The sequence below is a fragment of the Magnolia sinica genome, chromosome 12, assembly GCF_029962835.1.
Source record: "Magnolia sinica isolate HGM2019 chromosome 12, MsV1, whole genome shotgun sequence".
Classification (NCBI taxonomy): domain Eukaryota; kingdom Viridiplantae; phylum Streptophyta; class Magnoliopsida; order Magnoliales; family Magnoliaceae; genus Magnolia; species Magnolia sinica.
The window spans coordinates 511,424-535,638 of NC_080584.1; the positions used below are offsets into that span (position 1 = coordinate 511,424).

General features: G+C 38.2%; 1 protein-coding gene across 14 annotated transcripts in view; it reads right to left on the bottom strand.

Moving 5' to 3' along the window:
• The window catches only part of LOC131220720 (gamma-tubulin complex component 2-like), a 38,282-nt gene that overhangs the window by 12,922 nt on the left and 1,145 nt on the right, over positions 1 to 24,215 (bottom strand). For all 14 annotated transcript variants that reach the window (XR_009158795.1, XR_009158794.1, XR_009158797.1 and 11 more), the window contains exons 3-12: positions 24,143 to 24,191; positions 23,553 to 23,687; positions 23,347 to 23,478; positions 19,504 to 19,587; positions 19,316 to 19,414; positions 7,867 to 7,958; positions 7,193 to 7,265; positions 6,962 to 7,114; positions 6,570 to 6,689; positions 6,389 to 6,442 (exon numbers count right to left, since the gene is read on the bottom strand). Coding sequence is in view for 11 of the 14 variants with exons in the window: in XM_058215521.1 (XP_058071504.1) it covers positions 6,389 to 6,442; positions 6,570 to 6,689; positions 6,962 to 7,114; positions 7,193 to 7,265; positions 7,867 to 7,958; positions 19,316 to 19,414; positions 19,504 to 19,587; positions 23,347 to 23,478; positions 23,553 to 23,687; positions 24,143 to 24,191 (991 nt within the window). In the remaining 3 variants the exon portion in view is untranslated. The remainder of the gene's footprint in view (positions 1 to 6,388; positions 6,443 to 6,569; positions 6,690 to 6,961; positions 7,115 to 7,192; positions 7,266 to 7,866; positions 7,959 to 19,315; positions 19,415 to 19,503; positions 19,588 to 23,346; positions 23,479 to 23,552; positions 23,688 to 24,142; positions 24,192 to 24,215) is intronic.

Sequence of the window (24,215 nt, forward strand, 5' to 3'; positions counted from 1 at the left end):
TTCCCTTGAATGCATTCATTTCTAACTCCATCCTTCCGCATCTTGCCACTCATCCATCTTAACATCCTCATTTCAGCTACACATCCTATGTACATGTTGTTCCAAGTATTGATGATATCGACACAAGTTTCTGTATCCCCGATCAGTGATACATGTAACGATACTAATACTTCAAACATTAGTCTCTGTTGCACATGACCAACCCATCTAAGTCTACTTTCCCTCATCTTAGTACCTATTGGTGCTACTCCCGAGTTCCCTTGAATGCATTCATTTCTAATACTTCCTCGTCTTGACACTCATCCATCTCAACATCCTCATTTCAGCTACACTCATCCTATAAATATGTTCCTTAACTACCCAACATTTTGTCCCATATAACATGGTTGGTCTTATAGTAATCCAATAAAAAAATTCCTTTCAGTTTCAGTGGTACATTACAATCACATAAAACTCGAGAGGTTCATCTCCATTTCTTCCACCCAACATGAATTATGTGTGCAACATCCTTCTCAATCTCTCCAATATCGAAAGTGGTCATTTTGCAAAACTTCTTTGTCAATAATCTTAATTCCTCATTTTCACACCTATTTTTATTAAAATTGCACTCCATATACTTTGTTTTAGTCCAACTAAGTTTAAATCCTTTAGATTCTAAAGCACCCCTCAATAAATCTAGCTTTGTTTATGCCCTCCCTCATCTTGTAAATCAACACTATGTTATCTGCAAACAATATACACAATGCGATCTCTTCCTGCATATGGCTCATTAACTCATCCATAACCAACGCAAAAAGGTATGGATTTAATGCCAGCCCCTGGTGCAAGCCTGTGGTAACTGAGAACTCACTCATCCAAGGTATTCCATAACGATAACAATGTTTGTAATGGCCACTACCATTACCATTACAATACTGACTGTAACAACCATTATGGCCTTTTTTGTCTTTCTTTCATTTTTTAGAAGAACCTCTTATAAGCCATTTTTTTCGTAATAGTTGTTATGGCCCCGTAACGCATAACGGTTACCACCATTACCATTACGTAACAGTCGTTACATCCATTACATAACCATTTTTAATATCTTACCCTTATCTCTCCATTGTGGTCCTCATATTTGTTACTACTTCCTCAATCCTCATACATGTCCTTAATCATGTCAAAATTACCTCTTGAAACTCCTTTCTTTCCCAACAACCACCAAATTAACTCTCTGGAGACCCTGTTGTCAATGTTGTCATATGCAATCGCATAACCAATTATGTGATCTCATATGCAGTTTGAGCCATGTGCATCGCATATGCCATGATGGCATATGCAATTTGGGGATTATGCAATGACATACTTTTGTATGCCATAAGTATGCGATGGATTATTATGCGGTTATGCCATCGCATCCAGAGTATGAGATGGCATACTTCCCAACGGTCATATTTTTTACCATTGGGACCTTTTTTAATTTTTAATTTTTATTATTTTTATTTTATTTTATTTTTTTGCAATTTAAGACACTTCTTAATCGCCCTTAATCTCTCACTCTTATGATATTATTCTCATTCTCTTATTCTCCTTTCTCAAATTCTCTTTCAAGTTGTAGGTCGTAACTTGTAGAGAGTGTACTTATAACCAATGTTTTAAATATCGACAATATCGGCCGATATATCCCACCTGTGCGATATAAAACGTACATGTAGTTCCGATATTTCCCACATGTTCGATCCGCTGAGCATTTTCAATTTTCAATCCCTTTTTTTGTTGAAATTATGTTAGATCAGTGTCAAATGGTTACAAATCCATTAGTTCTTCATGTTTTACATGAAAAATCATGGAGTTGGAGCTTTGATTTCGATATCCATTGGTTCTTCATGTTCTCCATGTGTTTTTTTTCAAATTTTTCCTTCAACCAGCTATCAATTGAGACTAATTTCGAAGTATTTAAGAGTATTTGATGAAATGATCATCGCAAATACTCTAATTTTGAAATTTTAGTCTAGGTAGTCCAATTTGGGGAAAATTGGGGAAAATTCAAATTTTCCCCAATTTCTCCCAAATTTCTTGCAATGTTGCACTCCAAACATGAAATCAAGCATGTATGAGGGATGATCTACTGATTTGTTAAATCCTTGTCAATTTTTGAAAAATAAAAATCATTTTTTAATTAAAATTTTATAAAAATATTAAATTTTTTTCAAAATTTCCCTTCAACCAGCTATCAATTGAGACTAATTTCGAAGTATTTAGGAGTGTTTGATGAAATGATCATCACATACACTCTAAATGTTATGCATTCAATTTTAATATAATTACATTAGTTCAATCAGACAGCATATAGCTTAGGACCCTATACAAAGGAAAGCTATTATGTGCACTAATTTTTTGAGATGTTATGATTTAAAAGTGTATTAAAGTTTTTTTTTTTAACAATCCCTAAAGTTTCATTGAAAAATTCAACCATTTTCCCTATGTTTCCCGAAAAGTGCGATAAATTACCCGATGCAAACGATATATCCCATGCGATAACTGATATATATCAGTATCCCAAGGATGCGATACATAATGCAATGCCGATATTTCGAACATTTCTTATAAATTTTATTGTATTATGTAGTATGTACAAATCAACTCATTAAGATTCACATCACCAATAAAATTTCTATATTTGAAGTTTTTAATAATTAATTCTCTTAGTGTAACTTGCTGATTGTTTGTTATATATAACATAATTGAACTTATAGATGGTCTAATAGTCAAACTACGTAAAGAAACCCAATCTAATCACTTGTAGTAATTAGACATAGTTTTTCTTAATTTTTTAGAATTTTTCGTGATTTTTTCCTTTTTTCAATTTTTTATTTTTCAAATAAAATAAAATAAATAAGCCATCAGCCTCAAAAATCGCTTATGCAATTTGACAACATTGCCATTGTATGCCTTCTCTATGTCAATAAACACCATATGCAGATCATTCCTCCTATATTTTTCCATCGATTATGAGTAGGAAATAGCTTATGTGGTAGGCCTTCTTGGCATGAAACCAAACTGACTTTCTAATATGTCTCGTGCCTTAAGTCTTTGCTCAATCACTCTCCCAAAGTTTTGTGGTATGGCTTATAAGTTTCATCCCATAATAGTTAGTACAGCTCCATATATCTCCTTTATTCCTATAAATAAGTACCTCTGTACTTTCCTCCATTCCTCTGGCATTTTCGTAGATTTTACAATCTTGTTGAACAATTTTATCAACCAAAATAACCCAGTATCTCCCATCCACTTCCAAACCTCTATTCGTATTGGTCCAAGGGCATTTCCGGTTTTCATCTTTTCTAAAACCTTTTTCCACTTCAAATATCATAACCTTACAAAATTATCTATAGTCTTCAGCGTCATTTGAATTTATGATTCCTTCTATCCCTCTACTCCCAAAGTGGTTGTCATTTAACAAGTTCTGAAAATAGCTTCTCCACCTTTCAATGATCTCATTGTCCTTTACTAATAGCCTTTGCTTATTACTCTTAATTCATCGAACATGATCTAGGTCCCTACCCTTCCTCTCTCTCATTTGTGCAAGTCCGGAGACATCTTTCTCACCTTCTCTTATCCCTAGTCTATTGTAAAGATCATCATAAGTCTTAAGTTTAACCTCACTACTTTCTGAGCAATCTTTTGGCATTTCTATATTGTTCACAATTTTCATTGTTTCTAGTCCCTTGTCAGGCTTTGAAACATGGATGTTTCTCGTGAATAGCTTTTTGTACATTGTCACTCCACCACTAAATTTCTTTATATGATTGGCTTTTCCCTCTAGCGCCTTGCCACTTTCCCACTTAGCCCAAGGTTTTCAAAAGTAGTTACGTCATGGCTGTTACAAAACGGTAACAGTGGGAACCTTTATATGTTACGGAACGGTAAAGGTTATTATAGAAAAATGGCCCATAACGGTATGTTGCGAGGCCGATATGGGGGTATTTTTTAGATAAAAAATTGGCCATAATGGCCATTACAACCCATATCGTAACAGTAACAGAGGTAGCCATTACAGCCACCGTTACCGTTATTGAATATATTAACTCTGTCATCTTGTTCCACATAACATTTACTTCTTCCTTAAAATCTCACTTTCCTTCTTCCATCAATTTATTTCTGAATAACACTATTCTCTCCTTCTACATTGCACCACCTCATTTTTGGATACCTATTAATTTCACTCCATTTCTTCCATCTCTTAATGTAAACATCCATAACCATTAACCTATGTTGTGCAGTCAGACTCTCTCCTAATATAACCTCTCAATCCTTACATTTTTTATCGTTTTGTTTCCTAAGTATAAAAAAGTTGTCTTGTATATGATCGACTTTTGAAAGTTATTAAATATTCATCTCTTTTTAAATTATGTGTTTGCTAAAGCTGGATTGTATGCTATAACGAAATCAAGGATAGCATCCCCATCTCATTTCTTCTCCTAAATCCATATCCTCTACATCTTTTCCAACATGATCATATAACTCTCCCTTACAAATATCTCTCTCCATTCAGAATTCCTTGGGTTAGTCCATCGACATCCTCCTAGAATTGTCACTCGATTCTTCTCTAACCCTACCTGACGACCTGAGGTGCACATGCACTAATAACATTGATTGTTTGCTTTCTTAGCACAAGCTTTATTAATAAAAAACCAGTTACTTACTCTCCTAACATCTACAGCTTCATCCTTTAAATCTTGATCTAACTCTATCCCCACACCATTTCTATTATTGTCCTTTCCTATATACCAAAGTTATACCCATCAATTTCTCTAGTTTTGGCCCATTTCCACTTGGTCTCCCAAATGCAAGTTATGTTAACACTCCTACATTGCATCGTATCTACTAACTCCTTGCTCTTACCTGTCAATGTTCCTATACACCATGTGGCAAAACGAATCTGATTCTCTTGGACTAGCTCCTTTACCAGCACGCGTCCAGAATGGCATAGGAACCCTCGCCTAATCACAGCAACTGGGTATTGTTGCGGTGCATCGGTTACGGGGGACGCCCTAGCCAACCCTTGCCCATTTCTCACTACACCCGGGTTCTGATGTAGCGCATCGCTTACAGAGGATGCCCTAGCATGAATTTTGAATGTCATATTGCTTGGATTTATGATGAAAGCTATGGCATACGATTGACGCAGGCAGCCAACCTAACGCAAACCCCCTCTTTTATCCAGGCTAGGGACCAGCAATGAGAGCCCAAAACTCCTAGAAGCACAATGCAATAGGCTATTAAATAGGTTGACTGCAGTCAAGTGAGATCTAATAGTCTATCACATGGGTTGATTACAATCAACAAGTTGTTCATGAGCCTTTTAGATGACCTGACGTAAATATAAGCCAGTCAACTCAGCAAAAGGGACAAGTGTGTACAATGAACGTTTGGCAATTTTAAAACATCCATCGTCTATTAACATGTGTGGCAAGATGATGCATTCACCAGACTGATTTTTGGACCAGGTCATGTATATGTACATAGTGCAACTTACCTGATGCATGGCTTGGATTTCCCATCCAGGCACATGTAAAAGTGTAGGTGGAGAGGTGAATGTCGGATTAATAACGCTCTACAATTGTAGTAGTATGGTTCAAAATCTTAGCAGGGTAACTAGTTTGTTTCTTATGTCGACTGAACAGGGTTGCCTATGGGTCTTCTAATCTGCAGATACCAGAAGTATCCAATCCAAGTTATTCATATTTGGGTCCAGAAACCAGGCCAAATTAATAATCAGGAGGGCTCTGTGTCCAACTAATTGGATTCAACTAGAACTCAGGCAGGGTTGGGTACCAGACTTTAGTATCCTTTGGGTAACTTAAAGTATGATTTTCTAGTTAAATACATTTATATATTACACTTTTATTTAAAAACCTTAGAAAAGGCATGCTTCTGGTATGGATCCAAAATATGGAGCAAAAGCTAGATCCAGACTCGATAACTAATTCCAGATCCACATCCCTCTCCGAATCCCAATTCCTTCTTGAACTGGACCCGATAAGATCCTAAATCCGATTGCATTCAGATCCGGTACCTCATATGTGGTACAAGTATCCGAATCCCAATTGAACCTAAATCCGATTTCCTTAGCCAAGTCCAGATACTGGTACAGTAGTCTCTGAACCAAAAACAACCTTTTGACAGATCTACTGACATGAGTAAGCCTACTTATAATACTGGTGATATGGTAATAGTACAGTACCATTGTAGTGTACAGGGGGAAGAGTTTGTCATACGAACTATAAAGCAACCAGCTGAGTGATGTTGAGAACAACTAAGAAATGCACGTGGCTACAATGTATCTGACCAATAGGAATGCCTAATTTTCAATTGAAAATAAATGAGGAAAATTAAATAGAGGTACCTGATCAAGAAGAAGATACCGCTTCAACGACCTTAGTTTCCCCATAAGATCATACTGTACCAATGGACAATTGATTAATTGAGAATTCTGCTACTGGAATAGCCACTGGTTTCTAAGAAAGAGCACAAGGGGGAAGCAAGGTTAGTGTGCCTAGAAGTGATCCAAGGAAACCATGTCATACCTTTTCTTTAATAAGATTCAAGAGCTCGCCACTTGCAAAATCATAAGCAGCTTTGATACACTCAAGATAATGGTGGTTTGATCCAAAGCTCGTCAATTTTGAATTTTCTGATATGGGAACCTATCCATAGGAAGCATTTCTGGTGTATACTCGTGGGGTTATCTTAAAGCATTATTATGTCATGGAATGACATGTCCACACGCACCAAAGATTGATATTTCCATCCCCAAATGGGTGGTTTCATGGTAATAAGTCTTCTTTCTGTAAATGTTTTTTATAATGTTATAATGACCAAATTACCCTTATGAGGGTGGAACTAAATTTTGGGGGTTGAAATGTCATTTCTTTTATGTTTTATTAGAAAGAAAGGACTCAAAAAATAAATAAATAACCTGAACATTATGTCCACATTCTCTCATGACATTTAAATATTTTCCAGTTGTCAAAATTGTCCCCGCAGCACTCGTGAGGAAGCTTGGAATGCCATCCTTGAGGCTGTAACGTTGTTGCCAGAACTTAGCATCATAATCTTGAGTGAGACTCTCCTATAAAATGCAAATGACAGCCTTCAGAATCTAAGCTAAAAAGCTATGACATAACACCTCCAGGTTAATTTCAAATACCTTTTGCAGTAATTTGTTCTCAGCAATAAAGAATTCACCATAAGGGTCATCAATCACCCCTTCATAGACCCACCTAAAAAAGTAATGACATTTAAAAGGGGAACATAAGATAACAGTAAGAAAACCACTAAGAACAATTTTGGAAAACCATGCCCAAACAGCAGGATTTCTGGATACGTAAAATTCAGAATTTGGAAGTGACTTGGAAAAAGGGCTCTAGCAAAATTCTTTTCCACCAAAATAATTGTGTTCATTTCTAGTACTTGAAACAAACAAATATTATCTTGGGGGCAGAAAAGTGGATAACTTTAACCCCCTCATTCCGACTTATTTCAATATTGACCTAACTCTATATTATGCTTGGGTTTGACATTTTCCAAAAGTATCATGTAAGTATAAATATTTGATGAAGTTAAAGGATATGTTTGCAATTATCCCATAGCTACACCTGTAGAAGAGTGGCAATGAAAATGAGACATTCGCACGCGTGCATGCACGCACCCACACACACAAACCCCTGCCCGTCCACACACAGATGACAAGCACCTAAAATTAAGAAGCATTGCAGCATGACCACAGATAGCCAACTTTGCAGGTTACTAAAAGTAGTAGACCAATCAAGAAAAGGTTTGACTGGAAACTAAGCTGATGAGGGGTTTCATAACAACAAGCACCTTTCTAATATGCGGAGATATGCAGCACTAGCACATTGAGTCATCTTCTCCAGCAATGACCTCACTGCATTATCACCAGCCATTGCCTTGGCCTGAAATTCACAAAGAGACATCCGTCTTAGAAAAATAAACCGCATCTCTGATCAGATTTTTTTTATATGAAGATTGTCACATTGGTTGTTAGAAAGATGCATCATATCAACAGTCCATGAAAATCTCGATTAACAAGGACTTCATGTCAAAGCATGAGTTCCATAGTTATTTAAGTCCATCACATGTCCAAGCCACACATCATCCATGGAGGGTCAGGTCAATCTTGACCACACATATGACCTATCCGGTTTACAAGAAATCCAATGGACTGTGGGTCCAGTGAGTTCAATCAGATAAGTGTTTCCAGCCCTGAATATCTAAGTGCGATATTTAGTATTTGTACAACCGTAAGCAGGAGAGCAATATAGTTGTGTACAGGGCTTTATACAGCTGATGCATTGGGAGCAAAGTATTGTTTGCAATCTTATTTCAGTGCTTATATCAATTGAATGATATTAAATGCTTGTAGACAACAAACACGTGCATATCTCAGGGAATATACACCACAATAGGGTGGATGCAGGCCAATACAAAACACAGTTGATAATTAAGAGGAAGAGTCTGTTGGAGTCTTTTCATTGCTGATTTTTAGGTCCCTTACTGAGGACCTCTTTTATAGCAAGTACACTAGACAAGGACTCTTTTTATGGACCAATAGGATTTCGTTAGCTGTTTCACAATGACCATGTAACGAAGTAGTTACAAGCAGTGTTCGAGTTGTCGGTATCGCTACAAGTTTCGCTGGCCGGAGATAAAGATATAATACCGTTATCGCCGATAATATCGCCGATAACCGGAAATGCAGGGAAAAAGGGGGAAACATGGAGAAAATGATGGAATTTTTCAGTGAAACTTCAAGACATGCCTAAATACACATATTTACATATTCAGGAATGAAAAAATTGCAAAAAGAATGCATTAAATTAGAAGTTTCCATTTAATGGAGGCCAAAAGGATAGGATTGGCCCATCCATCAAAGGTTTTTGGTGGTGTTCCATTATTTCCTATCATATGGTCCACTTAATAAATGGATAGGATTGTTTTTTTTTAAGCATGCTATCATCATCATGATGGTGGGGCTCACTTAGTGTGTGGTTGGATGGCACATGCAGAGCAAGGCGAAGGATCAAAGAAGCACTAGTGAATAAGCAGGTGAACAACTTGTAGACCAAGCTTATAATTCTACCAGGACTCGTAGACGAACTACTAATCTATAATCTATTGATATTAGGAAACCTCCTGCGGTCGGAATTGTCTACAACACTTCTACTAGGCGAGTAAAACAAATGAGATCTGTTGGGCCCACTTTGTTGATAGAAAATGTAAATCTGCACCATCCATTGGATGATAACCATTATTTGAACCGTATAAACGAAAAATCAGCCTTATAGAAAACTGAAGTGGGCTACACCAATCAGATCAACGTAAAATTTCTCTTAAAACCACTGAGTTCACGTGGCAGGAGCTACTTGATTTTTGTAGCAGGCTCATCTTTTTTGCATCTTAACTTCATCTCAGTGAGATAAACATGGTTAACAGGTTTGATGAAAGATAAGCATTATGGTGGGCCTCAGCACCGATGCTTCAAGTGGACCCCACCATAGAAAATAGTGGGGATAGTGACATCCACTGTTCAAAACTTCTTAGGGGCCACAGTAGTTTCCAATGAAGCTGATATTTTTGTTTTCACTTCATCTATCTCTATGTTAACTTATGAATAGGATGGATCTCAAAAATACATCATCGTGAGCCCTATAAATGTTTCAACGGTGGGTGTGACGGCTCCCATGGTTTTCTGTGGTGGGTCCACTTGAAATTTAGATCTATCTCATTCTCTTTGTAATGCCATAAAACGATCTCTAAAAATGGTTGGACAGTATGGATACAACACATGCATCATGGTGGGGTCCACAAAGTTTGGTGACATCACTTCAGTAAGGATTTGGCTATGGACCTTGTCGGTATCCAATCCGCGCCCGTTTCAATGGCAGGGCGTTCAATCCTGATCCGCGGGACGTGGATTTCCTTCCTGCGCTGGAAACTCAAGTGGGGGCCTACTGTGATGTTTGTGAAAAATCCTCCCCGTCCATCCGTTTTGTGAGTTCATTTTAGGACATGTTGCCAAAAATGAACCGTATCTAAAGCTCAAGTGAGCCAAAAACGTGATAATTAAACGTCCACAATTGAAATATTTGTGGGGCCACAGAAGTTTTGATTCATGCTAATATTTTTGTTTTCAGTTCATCCCAATAGGAATGACGTTATTAACGGTATGGATGTCTAAACATCACCGTTGAACCCAGGAAGGTTTCAATGGTAGGAATATCCCTAACCACATTTTCCTTTAGTACGGCTCACTTGAGCTTTGGATACGATTCATTTTTGGCAACATGTCCTAAAATGAAATCACAAAACGGATGGACAGGGAGGATTTCTCACAAACATCACATTGGGCACCACCTGAGTTTGCAGCGCAGGAACATACAGGGAAAGGCTTTCACAAGAAATCCGCGTCCCTTATCCGCGCCCATCTGCTACGGAAATGGATTGGCTACTCCCCCCGCCGTGCTCTGTGGGCCCCAACACGAGGTATGTGTTTCATCCATGCCGTCGCTCTATTATTATAGATAATTTTATGGTATGAGAAAAAAAAAAATGAGGTATATCCCAATCTCAATTGGACCACATTACAGGAAACACTGTTGAATGAACTTTGACCATTAAAAACTTTTTGGGGGCCATAAAGGTTTTGGAACAACCTGATCTTTGTTTTTTCCCTTCATCTGGATCCTGTATGACCTAATTAACGAATTGGATGTCAAATAAACAGTACAGTGGGCCTTAGGAGGATTTAAATGATGGATATCCGATCACTATTATTTTCCTGTGGTGTGGTCCACCTGAGATTTTTATCCCTCTCGATTTTGGGATAAAGCCCTACAATGATCTGTAAAAATGGATGAACGGAATGGATAATATACATACATCATGGTGGGGCCCACATACATCATGGCTGGACCACACCGCAAGAAACAGTTGAATTGCACGTCTACCGTTGAAAAATTCTTGGGGGCCACAAAAGTTTTCGATATGCTTCAATTTTGGGCTCAACCCCTTGAATTAGATGAAAAAACAGATGGACGGCTTAGATAGACCACATACATTCAAAGTGGGCCCAACTGAGTTTAGTCCGTATGATAGGAGCGTACTGAGGCATTCGCTGATAACTCAGTAGTTAGTCCAATTTAGCTCCCATGGCGAGAGGGATTTTCGCAGGGTGCGAACTCCTCACCAATGCAGGAGGGATTTTCGCTCGGCGAAATCCGATTTCCCAATGGGAGAGTGATTTTCGCTCGGTGCGAAATCCGATTTCCCAGTGCAAGAGGGATTTTCGCTCGAAGGAAGAAATTTAAAAAAAAAAAAAAAAAAAAAACCCTAAAGAGGGGAGATGGCGAGATAAGAGGAGTTTTGCATACATGTACCGGCTTTGTCGATCGAGAAGCTCCTGTTCCAGCTCCAGTTCCGACTTCTGATTAACCATGTAAGAAAATCACACTGGAATTTTTTCCCCCAATTTTTACATTTTCACGCAATTTCAGCCTCGATATTTCCAATATTTATCAGAGAAAAGAGGCAGTTAGCTACAATTTTCTCGTGATAAGTTGTGTCGTTGGTGACTATAGTCGATATTCCGATAATATCACCCGTATTTCGATAATATCTCCCGATATTCCGTCGATAATGTAGTACGAAATGGAATATTCCGATAATATCACCCATATCAAAAAAATTGCCGATTTTTACCGACAACTGGCAGGGAAACAAATAAAGGGGGTTTTGGTGTCGCAGCGCTGGCGACACCGATATTATTGTCGATATTATCGACATTTCGCCGATAACTTAAACATTGGGCCCACTTGATGACTAGATGTCCACGCGCATCATGAAGTGAAGCAGCAATAGATTCGAATGCAGGTGCGGGGAAGCATCTATTTCTACATGTTATTGGGTATAGCTTTGGCTGCACTATTTCTCATAGCATTTGTTGCTTATTCATTACAAGGGCTCAATCATCAACCTTATGGTTTGATCATCTAAGATTTACATATTAGAGATCACAACTTCTGTTTTCTTCCAATTTGATTGCTCCAAAGCCTAGCATCGGTTGTTGTATTTCTGATAGAATTTGTTGCTTATTTCTCTATTTTGGGATCAATTATCAACTGTGGCATCTCTTTATGGTTTGATCATATAAGAAGTATGTAATGTATCCGACCCCGAACTCCGTCCTTTTGATTTGGTTACTACCCTGAGATCCCCAAAATACACATACACTCAAGCCCAAAATATACCCATGTACATGCACAAAATAGATGCACGCTCTCTACAAGTAGGAGAAGTTGTGGAGGTGAGGCTTTAGTTGAAACTTATTGCCGGGTGAGGTTTTAGTTAAGAAATGGATGAAGAATGAAGAGGAATCATCCCACATCCCTGGAAATGCAGCAATAGATGCACACACCACCAAAGAGGTCAAGATCGGACAGCATAGAGAAACACCATAAGTTTCTCCTTTTTCTTTTGCCTTGGGACCCCTATATCCAAGAAAGAATAAAGGCTACAACCGCACCTGGCATAACCAACTACAAATCAAAAGGAGCTAAGAATTTCCTCCAAATGGCTAAAGCAAATTTGTACCAAATGAAGAGATAATCCACTGACTCCACGCCTTTGAGGCATCAGGAGGCATTCATAATCAGTGTTTTCCTTTTACAAAAGTTGTCAATGATCAAGACTTTATCATTTGTGACTAGCTACCCGACAACGATCACTCTCGGGCCCAATAACAATGGAGAGTATTAGGACCATATTGGCCAAAGTTTCCTGACCCAAAACTCAAACATTTATCAAGAAAATAAGAAAAGATGAAAAACACTATAATCTATCATTCTTTCTAGGTTTTTAACATGTATACCGTGGTGTGTCAGACTATTCTTATATAGAAATGTTGTGTCTGCTTGACATGCTGAAAGTCAACCAAACAAACATGCACTAACCAAACACAAGTCAAGCATGATTTGATAGATTCCATTACATTGAAACGCAATGAAAGAAGATGAAAAACAAAAAGGAAAAAAAAAAAAAAGTGATGGTTTGCCATTTTCCCGATTTTCCCAAAATGGACCATTCCACTAAGATTCGCCAAATACCACTCAATTCTTGTTTTTTTTTCAAGATAGTAGGACTAGATTGGTAAAAAATGAGTTTATATGCTTCCTCTATAGTTGATTTTTTTTTTTAAGACATTTAAAAAAATAAAAACAGAGAGAAATCAAAACGAAAAAGATTTAAACACGGCCTTTATGACTGTATTAAGCTATATGGGATCCAGTACAATCAATAGGATCCAGTAGGATCAATACAACCCATTTTTCCCCCAATTGGCCGATTCAACCCCATATCTTGTATTGGGGATCAAGAGTGAGAGGGATAAGATATGGCCGGTTTCACTGTATCGTATCTGATTTTTAGAACCAAAGTCTTGGGGGCTAGGATAATACCAAAATGTGCCAACAAGTCAACCTGTCCGACCTAGCCACCATTTTTTAAGTAACTAGCAAAATCTAATAGAGAAAATGCTCAATTCATCAGCCTTCCATCACCAACTCAGCAATCTTATAAGAGAGGGCATGGCTCCAAAGTCGATGTTGTAACCTAATAAAATCCCAAATCTCATCATCTGTGAGATTTCTACAGAGGCATAGAGACGGCCACATCCCCCATCAAATTGAAGCATTGGGATATCGAACCACCCTGCTTGGCTGAGATCCTATAGTCTCCCAAAAACAGGAAGAGATCTATCACCACACCACATATCCTCTCAGAATCTACACGTATGTTGCCACTAATATCTTAAGACAACCCTTCTGTGAATTGAATAGTACCATCACTGTCTTCCAAATACCCGAGGGAAGAAGCAAGAAAGACCCAAGAGTAAACCACCCTCCCCAATATGTACCATAATTCCAAGAGATAATTTTTTTCCAAAGATGATCATTCTAGGTACCAAACCTCCACACTTACCCAATAGAGCCCAGTTCATAGATTTGCAATCTTGATAAGTTTGATTCCAATTACCCCTAATTCCTACAGACAGCAAACCCCTTTTGACTTAACCAAATGGAATTTTTTGCTTTCATAACTTTCATAAAATTCCTTTGCATCGTTAACACACTGTGATACATATCAGCGATACATTCCCCCACTAGAAATTTGAAAAACAAAATCACAAAAAATAAAATAAATAAATAAATAACTCACAAAAATCTATTTTTACTCCAATTTGTTTAGGGGAATATGTTTTCATACTTGTTTTGTATTATCTATGAATTATATGAACTCATTTTTTATATAATTACATCACTTCTGTCAGACCGCATAGTTTAGGACCCTACACAAGGAAACATGTTGTAGATACTTGTTTTTTGTGATCTTTTGAGTTCTAAGAGAGTAATCATGTCTCTTTCAACATATCCTAAAATTTTATTGAAAAAATCCATCATTTCCGAATATTTTTCTCAAACAGCATATATGCCTCAATACTCGCGATATTTTCCATGTGATACTGATATGTTACCATATCCCAAGGGAGTGATACGTGCATCAATATCGATATTTAAATCATTTCTCCTCATTAACTTGATCAAATTCCAAATTGTTAAGACCAAGACATGCCCAACCATCAACTGAAAGGAGATCATAATAGAATTCCACCCCAGCATTACAAAATTCTTGCTTTCACTCAGTGTTTAAGTTATCGGTGAAATGTCGGTAATATCGGTGTCGCCAGCGCTGCAACACCGAAACCCCCTTTATTCGTTTCTCTGCCAGTTGTCAGTGAAAAATCGGCAAAATATCGGCGATTTTTTTTTATATGGGTGATATTATCGGAATATTCCATTCCGTACTACATTATCGACGAAATATCGGGAGATATTATCAAAATACATGCGACATTATCGGAATATCGACTGTAGCCACCAACCACACAACCTATCACGGGAAAACTGCAACTAACTACCTCTTTTCTTTGATAAATATCGGGAATATCAAAGCTGAAATTGCGTGAAAACATAAAAATTGGAGGAAAAAAACTTCAAAGTGATTTTCGTACCTAGTTAATCGGAAGTCAAAACCGAAGATGGAACAGGAGCTTCTCGATCGACCGAGACGGTACGTGTACGCAAAACCCCTCTTATCTAGCCATCTCCCCTCTTTAGGTTTTTTTTTTTTTTTTTTTTAAAAAAAATTCTTCCTTCAAGCGAAAATCCCTCTCGCACTGGAAAATCGGATTTCGCACCGAGCGAAAATCACTCTCGCATTGGGAAATCGGATTTCACCAAGCGAAAATCCCTCTCGCACTGGTGAGGAGTTCGCACCCTGCGAAAATCCCTCTCGCCTTGGGAGGTAAATCGGACGAACTACTGAGTTATTGGCGAACGCCTGGTTAATCGGATGTCGGCCGACTAAACTTAGTTGGGCCCACTTTGAATGTATGTGGTCTATCTAAGCCGTCCATCTGTTTTTCCATCTAATTCAAGGGGTTGAGCCCAAAATTGAAGCATATCCAAAACTTCTGTGGCCCCCAAGAATTTTTCAACGGTAGACGTGCAATTCAATTGTTTCCTGCGGTGTGGTCCAGCCATGATGTGTGTGCGGCCCACCATGATGTATGTATATTATCCATTCCGTTCATCCAGTTTTACAGATCATTGTAGGGCTTTATCCCAAAATCGAGAGGCATAAAAATCTCAGGTGGACCACACCACAGGAAAATAATAGTGATCGGATACTCATCATTTAAATCCTCCTAAGGCCCACTGTACTGTTTATTTGAAATCCAATCTGTTAATTAGGTCATACAAGACCCAGATGAAGGGAAAAACCAAAGATCAGGTTGTTCCAAAACCCTTATGGCCCCCAAAAAGTTTTTAATGGTCAAAGTTCATTCAACATTATTTCCTGTAATGTGGTCCAATTGAGATTGGGATATATCTCTTTTTTTTTTTCTCATACCATAAAATTATCTATAATAATAGAGCGACGGCATGGATGAAACACATAACTCGTGTTGGGGCCCACAGAGCACGGCAGGGGGAGTAGCCAATCCGCTTCCGTAGCGGATGGGCACGGATCAGGGACACGGATTTCCTACGAAAGCCTTTCCCTGTACGTTCCTGCGCTGCAAACTCAGGTGGGGCCCACTGTAATGTTTGTGAGAAATCCTCCCCGTCCATCCGTTTTGTGATTTCATTTTAGGACATGTTGCCAAAAATGAACCGTATCCAAAGCTCAAGTGAGCCGTACTAAAGGAAAATGTGGTTAGGGATATTCCTACCGTTGAAACCTTCCTGGGTTCAACGGTGATGTTTAGATAACATCCATAGCGTTAATAACGTCATTCCTATTGGGATGAACTGAAAACAAAAATATTAGCATGAATCAAAACTTTTGTGGCCCCACGAATATTTCAACTGTGGACATTTAATTATCACGTTTTCGGCTCACTTGAGCTTTAGATATGGTTCATTTTTTGCAACATGTCCTAAAATGAACTCACAAAACGGATGGACGGGGAGGATTTTTCACAAACATCCCAGTGGGCCCCACCTGAGTTTCCAGCGCAGGAAGGAAATTCGCATCCCGCGGATCAGGATTGAATGCCCTGCCATTGAAACGGGCACGGATTGGATACCGACAAGGTCCATAGCCAAATCCTTACTAAAGTGACATCACCAAACTCTGTGGACCCCACCATGATGCATTTGTTGTATCCATACTATCCAACCATTTTTAGAGATCGTTTTATGGCATTACAAATGAATGAGATAGATCTAAATTTCAAGTGGACCCACCACAGAAAACCATGGGAGCGGTCACACCCACCACTGAAACATTTATAGGGCCCACAGTGATGTATTTTTGAAATCCATCCTATTCATAAGTTAACATAGAGATAGATGAAGTGAAAACAAAAATATCAGCTTCATCGGAAACTACTGTGGCCCCTAAGAAGTTTTGAACAGTGGATGTCACTGTCCCCACTATTTTCTATGGTGGGGTCCACTTGAAGCATCGGTGCTGAGGGCCACCATAATGCTTATCTTTCATCAAACCCGTTAACCACGTTTATCTCACTGAGATGAAGTTAAGATGCAAAAAAGATGAGCTTGCTACAAAAATCAAGCGGCTCCCACCACCTGAACTCGGTGGTTTTAAGAGAAATTTTACATTGTTCTGATTGGTGTAGCCCACTTCAGTTTTCTATAAGGTTGATTTTTCATTTGTACGGTTCAAATAATGGTTCTCATCCGATGGATGGAGCAGATTTACATATTCTATCAACAAAGTGGGCCCAACAGATCTCATTTGTTTTACTTGCCTAGTAGAAGTGTTGTAGACAATTCCGACCGCAGGAGGTTTCCTAATATCAATAGATCATAGATTAGTAGTTCGTCTACGAGTCCAGGTAGAATTATAAGCTTGGTCTACAAGTCATTCACCTGCTTATCCACTAGTACTTCTTTGATCCTTCGCCTTGCTCTGCATGTGCCATCCAACCACACACTAAGTGAGCCCCACCATGATGATGATGATGGCATGCTTTAAAAAAAACAATCCTATCTATTTATTAAGTGGACCATATGATAGGAAATAATGGAACACCACCAAAAAATTTTGATGGATGGGCCAATCCTATCCTTTTGGCCCCCATTAAATGGAAACTTCTAATTTAATGCATTCTTTTTGCAATTTTTTCATTCCTGAATATGTAAATATGTGTATTTAGGCATGTCCTGAAGTTTCACTGAAAAATTCCACCATTTTCTCCATGTTTCCCCCTTTTTCCCTGCATTTCCGGTTATTGGCGATAATGATATTATATCTTTATCTCCGGCCAGCGAAACTTGTAGTGATACCGACAACTCGAATACTACTTTCACTCCACCATTCTCATATTCACCTATAAGCTATGGATTATTTTTTTTTACTAGCATTGGCAATACCATGAAAAAACTTGGTATTTTTGTCACCCACTACAAGCCAAATGGCTTGCAATCTTTGATGCCACAATTTATGCACTTTCCCTTGGAAATTGAACTTGAGAGACTGATGTTTGCTCTTTTATTCCGCCGATAATCCATTAGATTAGAATTGCAGTGCAAAGGATTCATCATTCAGTGAAAAGACATAAATGGGATTTTTGTCTCAATCTATTGAGGATTTATTCAGTGTTCCAATGAATGTTGGAAGGTCAGTTCTTTAGCTGGAGCTCTAGGCCATTCCATGCAAAGGGGAGAATTCTTTGGTGAAGTCTTCCTTATGCTGCTCTTTAGGGTGTATGGCTTGACAGAAAAAACTGTATTCTGAAGGTGTGCATACCCAAATGATGGAGAGAATATCGATTTCCATTACTCATTCTGCTCTTTCTAGAAAGATTTTTGGGTATGCTTTTTTTATAGAAACCAAGCTAACTGGAAAGAGGTCATGGAGGGTGGTATTCTAATAGGAAAGAGTCAAACCAAGATGGAATGCCCCTCTTCGAGTCCAGCAAGCAATGGCGGTGCCTTTAGGAACAACATGAACAAAAGCATTCACATTTGCTCCAGCCTAATTTGGTCGGTTAGGGGGAGTTAAGAACCCTCTTGGAAGGTTTAAAGTGGTCTGTTAGATCCTGAATGCACCCTTGATAATTGAGAGATCTTCCAACACACCTGCAAGGACTTAAGGGCTCTTCGGCCATTGGGTGCTGCTTCCATTATCAATGAAATTATGAACTTCACCTCTCCAATTGAAGCCATCTTTCCTATAGTTGCATGAAGCGTGAAGCAAACTAGCAACAGATTCGGGTTCATGATGGGGAAGCATCCGTTTCAAAAAATAAACAAGTATTAATGGGTAGGAAGCGGGAGCGGGAGCGGGAGCTGGAATGAGGAGCCTTAAGCATGATTTGAAGTGGGAGCAGCACCTAGTTAGAAGGATCCTGCAACTGTTTCCTGTTGTTCTTCAGAAGCAAGTGAGCTGGTGGATGATCTACAATGATGGCATATGTCGAGAATATACATTGAGAAATCTCTGCTAATTCATTGTTGATGATGTCAGAAGAGAAACAGTGGAAACATCATTCAGACAAACAGATATATTAAACTAATGATTTTCCAAACAAAACTAAATATTTTAGCAGAAAATAATATGAACAGACGCAACATCAAAGGAAAAAAAAGAAAAAAGAAAAAAAAGCATATCGAGGAAGAATTTCTGCCAAGAATAATCAGATTAATGAGAGATGCCATTTTACCTGGCTCTGCAAGAGATTAAGAACTGCTGAACCTGAAAGATCGTTTGCAGAAGCCTTCTCTATCACAATCGACAAAGCATGCATTGATCCCATCATAGGCTGAGAGACAGTAAAAACCATGCTTATGGTTGAGTGGATATAAAGGGAACCGTTGACATCGACAAAGGAGATTGGAGACAACTTTTAACCTGACAGAAAAACCATAATCCTTGAATGGAAAGTCTTCCAAGTCGGAATTGGTGCTCTAGTTGTGCCACCATGGCCTGGTAATCCTGATATATGAACAAATTATCAAAAGAGATCCAATTCCCCCAAACTCAGCATGAAAAAAAGAACTTTTGTTTGAGATGGAATACAGCTATAACTCATGCAGGCTGGTCTTGTACCAAAATTGGAACTCTCCTTTAACCGTTTCTTAGGGAAATGAATGAGACTACCAATAACCTTGCTAAAGAGGGAGCAGCAAGAGGATCAGTTGAAGTAGATCCTCCCTCCTGCCCTTGTACCCTCCCTTCCATGTGTTCATGGACGGCATATCATAAGTAATACATTATCACTTGCAAGAGACTACCAGTGTATGGCTGCATTTGGGTTGAAAATATAAATATGTTCAAATGCTAAATCTGTGTAAGTCGAGCATTGTGTAAATTAGGCTATATGTATATGATGATGAAAACAAGGAAATAATGTAAACAAAACAATCTATCTTTTCCTTTCTTTTCTTTTCTTTCCTTTTCAAGTTTTGGATGTATTAAATGGTGTGTCAGACCATTAGCTTTTTAGAACACATTTGTTGACCTGACCTATTGAAAGTTGAGTCATTGAATCTTTGACTTCTAAATTTGGTGTTAAACCATTTGGTAAATAGAAGTTCTTTGGTTGATTGTCAATCCTTGTTGTAATGAATTCTTTTATGTATTTTAAGTTTTGAATTGAACAAAACAGGAATCACCATAGGTTATCTGGAAAGAAAATATCCATGATTAGATGACAATCACAAATATCTTGAATGAACTACAATGAATTATATGTAGATTCCCAACTAATCCAAGAAGAAAAAACAAAAATGAGTGATGGTTTGCCACTTTTTCTAATTTTCGCCAAAACAGAATATTCTTTGATTCATTGCATCCCACTCAAATACTGTGTTTTGATCTTCAAATAGGCCTAGATCTAGTTGAGATGAGTTTCTAAGCTACCTCTCATAATGAAATGAAAAGGAAAAAAGTAAAAAGTAAAAAATTGGCTCTTGTATGCGTACCAGCCCGGAACCGATACAGGGTGGGTGTATCGGTGCTTAAAGATAATATAATGCAGGACCGATGCATGAACTAAGTAACATGTGAGATCAAATAACCAAATTAAGATATTTAACAAAAAAAACACAAACATCGCTATATTCATCACAAATATCATGAAAATCAAAAGAAAATCATGTATAGTCCTGACCTAAGCTACCAACATCGTAACATATGATCATTAAATAAAAAGAAACTAGGATCTAATGGATGTACGTACATCCAATTAGCATAGGGTATAGTCTATTTCAAAATAGAAAACCTAATACAACTTAGGGTGAAAATTAGGGTTTGGGTAATTTTGGAAAGTAGAAAATTTAGGAATTTTATGTTTAGGGTTAGAGTTTGGATTGTGGATGGGTATGGGAAGATTGAGTTTGGGAGAAGACGAAGATCTGTGATGGGAAGAAAGAAGAACCTGAAGAAAATACCTAGATGGGGAAGAAAAGAGAAGATGGTGTGGGGATAGATGGAGACCTCGCACCTTCGTTGATGAAGATTAGCCTCGCACCAATCTTCCTTCTAAATCGCATGGAACTATCTTCAAATCGCATGAAGGTAGGAGCAGAAAGCAAGAGCTTTTCTCTTTTTTAATCATGAAACTCAATGAGGGAGAGGTCACACACCCTCCTCTTTTTATAGATCCAAGAAGTTTCAAAAATTACAAAAATCTCTGTCTTGTGAACTTTAACGAAAATAGCCCTAGTCTAAATAAAATCAACTAAAACACTCATAATGTATCTAAATATAAAATAATGAAAAACTAAATTCTAAAATATGATAAAGTCTAAAACTGATGTGGACGATCAAGTGATCCAATGGCCCGATCGTCGCATCCCTCCAATCCAACCCACCTCCTTCTCTGATACGTACATAAGAGTGTATGTGACGTGATGTCCTCATCATAATAGTATTTTGTTTCATATAATTGTGGCTCCTAATCATCAGACACTAAAGAATCATCATTATGATAATAGCTGCCTTGTCACAACTATTTGGGGTTAGTCCTAAGAATCATGTTCTACCAATCATGTTCAAATAAGGAATTGAAATGGATCAATGGGCTGGGCTCAGGTCAGGTATGTACCCAAGTCCAAACTGGCCTAAGGGAATCGGATCCAAGTCCTGTAGAGTTTAGGGTCAAGTGCCATACTTGAGTTATTAGAACTAAATCCAATTGGGTTCGGGGCCTTCGGGCACCCATCAAATCTAGGGCAACAGAAGAGTGCAGCATAACCCAAATATCATGTTGATCGTAAAATAATATCCATTTGATATGGTTGCAACCCATTGAATGCAGAACATTGCTCTTTTTGGTTCAAATTTTCTTAATGTCCATTTTTCAAGCTGGTAATATGACAGATACAAGAAATCACTGTGATTTTGGTGTTGTAGCCCTTTCATGTGATGGCAGAAGCTGGAGATGGGTGAGCTCCATCTCCAAGTGATGTCCATGGTCTAGTGATCCTGATCATTTATTAATGGCCCCATGGTCCACATTAGATGGTCTATACTTTTTAGAGCTCGTTTCCACAACAGGAACCATCATATCAACAATCTTGATCATTGAATGGGCAATTTTTGCATATACTCGCATAGAGAAGGGATGAGGCTACACTGAGTTGCATATACACGCATGGAGAAAAAGAGAGACGCATTGAACAACATGGACCGCCCATACAAACTGTTCCCAACTTTGTGGCCCATTTGAGTGTTCGATCCACCTAAATTTTGGTGTGACACTCTAAAATGAACCAGCACAACAAATGTACAGAGTGTCTTTAACACAATCACCACAGTGGGCCCACGGAACCACTGTCGCACGGGCTTCTTACAACACACCTTACGTGCTAGCTACATGCAGAAAGAAGAAGAGTGGTCGGGATGGCTATTTGCAGCAAGAAGAGAGAAACGACAAAATTGCCCTTGAAAAAGGCTCTTCCCTAACTAATTGTAAGAGTAAAATTGTAAAATTGTCCAAACACTGCTTTTACCTAAGCTGCTGCAAGCTTTTAGCAGGTGAAATCTTTAGTGTAGGACTGACAATAACAGCCACATTTTTCAGTTCCCAAAATGCCCCTACCTTCATTTGAAATTTCTTCCATGTCCATTGAATATCCAAGGTTGTCAGCCCTAGAAAAACTAATTGTAGGGACAAAATTGTCCCCCGCTACTCACGTTATATATGGTAGAGATGTAATATTGATGTTAACCATGTACCCATCGACTATCCAATTAGGTAACCAACCTATCCCGACTTTTAAGCAGGTCTAATACAGTAGACCCAAACTTGACACGGTTTTTAAACAGATCCAAATGCTTTTGAATCGGCTCGAGTACCTGTAGATCGGGATACCTGTCGATGGACCTGCTTCTATGACCAGCAATCGACCTTACATCAACCCTTCTGCTTTACCTAGGCCTGGGAGCAGCAGGTGCATCACTTCCAATGGGAGTTTCCATTGATGAAAGTATCTAAAATCCCAAATAAAAGATCTTAAGTTTTGTGGTTTTTATATAAATTGTTTATGCACATGAATTAGAAGGTCAATGGTGCTTCAAGAAACAAATGCTTACGCACGACAATGGCACAAGAAGAATCATATATTTATAGAGACACGCCCAAACCATATAAAAGCTTCCCCTCCTCTTACAAGGAAACAAACACAACCAACCAACAAACTGTTACCTAATTTACATGAATCCAATAATCCAGGTAACAGAAACACCTACTAGAAGGAGAGCCCTTAGTGCAGCAGCAAAGGCATGATTGACCAAGCCATTTTTGAATTGCGATCTCAATTCAACGAACTGACTAATTGCCAGAAAGTTTTCACAAAGAGGAAATATCCTTTTTGCCATTTCCTGCATGCATTAAATAAATCCAAATCAGTTTATATCACCAAATACACCAGAATTCAGTGGCTTTGCTGACTCACCTGCAGCGCCAAGTCCATGGATGCATCAACCTGAAAGGCAACTTGACTGTCCTTCCCACAAACTCTTTTGATTGAAATGTACCGCCCCTCAATTCCAACCATGGCAGAAAGCAGATCCTCAATTACTAACAGCTCCTGAAATATCATAGAAACCTCACACCCAAATCACAGGAGTACAAAACCAGAAAACTGCCATGAAACACTAGCAACGACCATCAACTATAACAAACGCACTAGTTCTTGAATACTGAAGAATTTAATATTAAGGAAGCAGTCTGGCAAAGTAAAAGAAGCTAAATTAGCATAAAATATATACAGCTAATGGTACTCTGAAATTGTAAACTGTAGAAAAGAACACCTGAACATCCATGAATGAGAATTACAAAACAGAAATGCTGCATGAAACAATAATAATTCAATCTTCTATATGCAGCAAACTATCTACAATGACAAGCATGTCCCCTTTTTGAATATTCAACAAAGTAGTAAAATAAAGTGGCAACACCCAACTAAAATGAGCTAAATAAGCAGACATACAAAAAAAAAATTTGAATGATAGCATTCACCTATTATTCAGAAAAAAAGCATACCTGAACAGAGTTATGATAATAACCAACTGAATTTTGTGAGCCCCGATTGCTGAAAAGAATAAACAAAAAAAGA